The sequence below is a fragment of the Anneissia japonica genome, unplaced genomic scaffold (assembly GCF_011630105.1).
Source record: "Anneissia japonica isolate Jap-2015-1 unplaced genomic scaffold, ASM1163010v1 scaffold315_len769609_cov171, whole genome shotgun sequence".
Lineage (NCBI taxonomy): Eukaryota > Metazoa > Echinodermata > Crinoidea > Comatulida > Comatulidae > Anneissia > Anneissia japonica.
In genome coordinates this window covers 460266-463719 of record NW_022758691.1, presented here as the reverse complement: position 1 = coordinate 463719, position 3454 = coordinate 460266, and the positions used below count along the sequence as shown (strand labels likewise).

At 33.0% G+C, this 3454-nt stretch overlaps 1 protein-coding gene across 1 annotated transcript in view; it reads right to left on the bottom strand.

Moving 5' to 3' along the window:
* The window catches only part of LOC117125331, a 29180-nt gene that overhangs the window by 15482 nt on the left and 10244 nt on the right, over positions 1-3454 (bottom strand). The window contains exons 3-6 of the mRNA XM_033271800.1: positions 2491-2616; positions 2089-2195; positions 437-529; positions 18-149 (exon numbers count right to left, since the gene is read on the bottom strand). Coding sequence (XP_033127691.1) covers positions 18-149; positions 437-529; positions 2089-2195; positions 2491-2616 — 458 coding nt within the window. The remainder of the gene's footprint in view (positions 1-17; positions 150-436; positions 530-2088; positions 2196-2490; positions 2617-3454) is intronic.

Here is a 3454-nt window from a genome sequence, read left to right as displayed (position 1 = left end):
TAAGTCCAAGTGCTTACGTTGACAAGTCCCGCTGCCGCTGTTCCTAGCGTACCCTGTGAAACATTCGCAATAGAAACTACCGTCAGTGTTGACACAACGTTCAGTAACTCGATCACATCCCCCATAGTTCTCCAAACATTCGTTCTTATCTGAAAACGATTGACTAAAAGATGTATTTTAAAGCTCGTTGTATTATATCAATAATATATTACTTTACAATAGACTTTTGTAAAGTAATACCGTACTTAATAACTAACGCATTACTTAGTAACATTTTAGCCTTTATATTATTATCTTCTGTTTTATTTGAAAAAGTTAAACAATATTGTGTTTGTATTGATATTTTTTTGCCTTATTTCATTAATTCTTAGGAGGAAAAACCACTCACATAGCATATGGAATGTTTAGAGCTTAATGATCATTACACTTTACTAACCTTCACACGTTAGTCCAATAAAGCCTGGGTTACAACTACATATATTAGGTTGGACGCATATCCCTCCAATGCCACAATCCACATTACAGATAGCTTGTGTATGCATCCAAATAAAGAATAGTGTTAGTCGAGAAATGTAATTAATTGCAATACATTTTTTATAAACGAAATTAGTCTCCCTGCGGATACTACACGCATCTACACCGACGTATATAACAACATATCAAATTACAATGTTCTAATAATAATAATAATTATCATTATAATAATAATTATTAATATTATTTTTATTATTATCGTCGTCGTCGTCGAAGTCATTGTCGTCCCGTCACTGTCACCGTCATTGTCGTCATCATCATCATTCTCAAACAGGTAATCTTCTCAACTTGGGAAATATAAATACAGTTTATATTGAAACGTATTCGGAATAATATCTATCTATCTATCCATCGTTATATAAAAACGTTCGTAGCAAACTAACTGTTTACATCCCCCTCTTTAATTTGCAAAAGTAGTTTCGAAAAGAAGCCTTTCAAGATAGCATGGGCTTCTTTTCGAGATAGTACAGTACATAAGACACAAATTCGAAGAAATAAAATAAAAAATAATAAAAACACGCTTGGTTTATACAGTAGTTTAGGTGATTCAATGCCGGTTAATAAACTCTATGGTACAGATTGATGTAACAGTGGCCCTACTTATTGTTCTATAATAGTAATTCCCAAAATCAACAGCATTCATTTTGAAAAGAAGCTCCCACTTTACTTTGCAAAAGTAGCCTCGAAAAGAACTCCATCTCAAAAAAGAAGCCCGTCTCGAGAAAGAAAAAAAAAGGACTTCAATTAGAGGTTTTACGGTATTTGAACATTGTATATTAAGTTATAAATACGTAAATATTGTTTTACAAAAGAAAGTTCTTATAAGGTTAAATAAATGCATTGATATCACCAAACTATGTTACGTTATTATAACGATTGTAACGTTAAATAAACGTAATAGTTAAACGTAAATATGGTTCTACAAAAATACGTTTATATAACGTTTTATATACAGTATATAAAAAAAAATTCTTAACACTAAACTGTTACATTTTTACAAGGTACTTTAAACTATATATAAGGTTTTAAAATCGTTTCTTAACAACGTTCCATAAACGTAATATTTGAACGTTATATTTTACATTATAAATATGTCAATAGTGTTCTACAAATATACGTTCATAGGAAGTTATAGAGACATTCCTAGCACCAAACCACGTTACTTACATAAACGTAATGAAAGAACGTTATATATTTACGTTATATTTTATAACTTATAACTAACTTACGATAGAACTTTATATAAATACCAGTTTAAACACCAAACTATTGCATTATTATAACGTTTTATAAACGTTATTTTTAAATGTTTTAATATCCTTTATTAATAACGTTAGGCCTATATGAACTTTATATTTAAACATTATATTTTAAGTTGTATGTACGTCTATACAAATTTATGTTCGTAGAAGGTTATATGAAAACGTTCTGAGCACCAAAATGTAACGTTATTATAACAAATATTAAAACGTAATATTGTTGGCTGGGATGGGCCTAAACATCGTTGTTATGCTAGAACTGCCGTGTATAACTAATATGCATGTACCAACTTACGTATTGTACAATGATTCACATTGTTTTCCGCCCAACCCGAGCAGCAATAGTAGTTTGTAGAATACACTGTGTATGCTTCGGTGCGATACATTCGAGAGTAACTCTTCCTAGTATATATGCATGGAACATTTAAAAAAAAAACATCAATCAATATTTTGCTGGTGCTAATCGTAATTGGAAAACATGCATGTACACATTCGGTATTGTAACATATTTTTATTTGTGTGTCAAGGAAGCGAATTAAATATCTATTAGGCTACAGTAGCAAAAGAAGATAAGCGCAAGCATTTAGTTTCAGTAAATGATAATGAATCAACAAATTGGTACGTATATCTGATTTGTTAAAGTTTTACAATGTTGCAGAGTTAAAATCGTATGTACATGTATATGAAAAACACTCACCAGTACTTTTTGCATCGATTCCAACCCCACGTTCCACATTTTGTTGTACCACTTCTGCATGTCGACTGAGCATATGAAACTTTGCGCGTTTCTTGTATAGAAACTTTACGACTGCACACGTTCGCTCTGTCAAATGTAGTTTTATATAAGTGATGCACATAATTCACTTTATCATCAGTGGAGGCAGGCGCGTAACAGGGGTCTTGGGTCAGGGGGGGGGGAGGTAATAATTTTCCCGGTTAGTAATTTATCATACCCACCCCCACCCCCTCGCATATAGAAAACAATACGACATAGGGCTTATCTTATTTTATAATTAGGTCACACACGTGTGTTTGAAACTATATATAAGCCTTTTCATCATGGTTTTATTTATTACCAATAGTCTTTCACCATCATTACACATTGAGGCCCATCTTTAGGTAATACGATCTATCATAAATTTTCTTTCTTGAGTTTGGGACTATTAGGCCTATGTGTTTTAATAACTTAGAAGGCTAACCCTAAATTTTTTTTTTTTTAATTCTAATTTCGTCGGAATTGATCAAAACTCCCTAAAATGTGCAATTTTTAGAGGAATTTGGCCTAATTTAACAGTAAATGCGCGCGAAGCGCCCGAAATTTGAAATTTTTAGGCACTTTCAGGGGGTGAAAAGGGAATCTTTAAGAGTTGGGGAAAGATTTTCCACAGATGGATATTTTCCCCTTGTCCCCCGGTGGTTATGACACTGCCGAGAATATCTGGCGGCTTAGATCAAAGGAGATATGGACACCTCTTTGAAGTGGAAAAGGGGTTGCAGGGTGTTGTGAGTATGGTCATTATGATATCTTCCTTTTTATTCTTGTCTTTATTTTTCTCTTCTCTTTTCCTTTTCCTTTCCTTTTCTTTTCCCCTTCTTTTTCTTTCCCTCCCTCTCCCCTCTTGTTTTCTCTTATTACCCAGCCCGGTACGACGGCTTGGGCA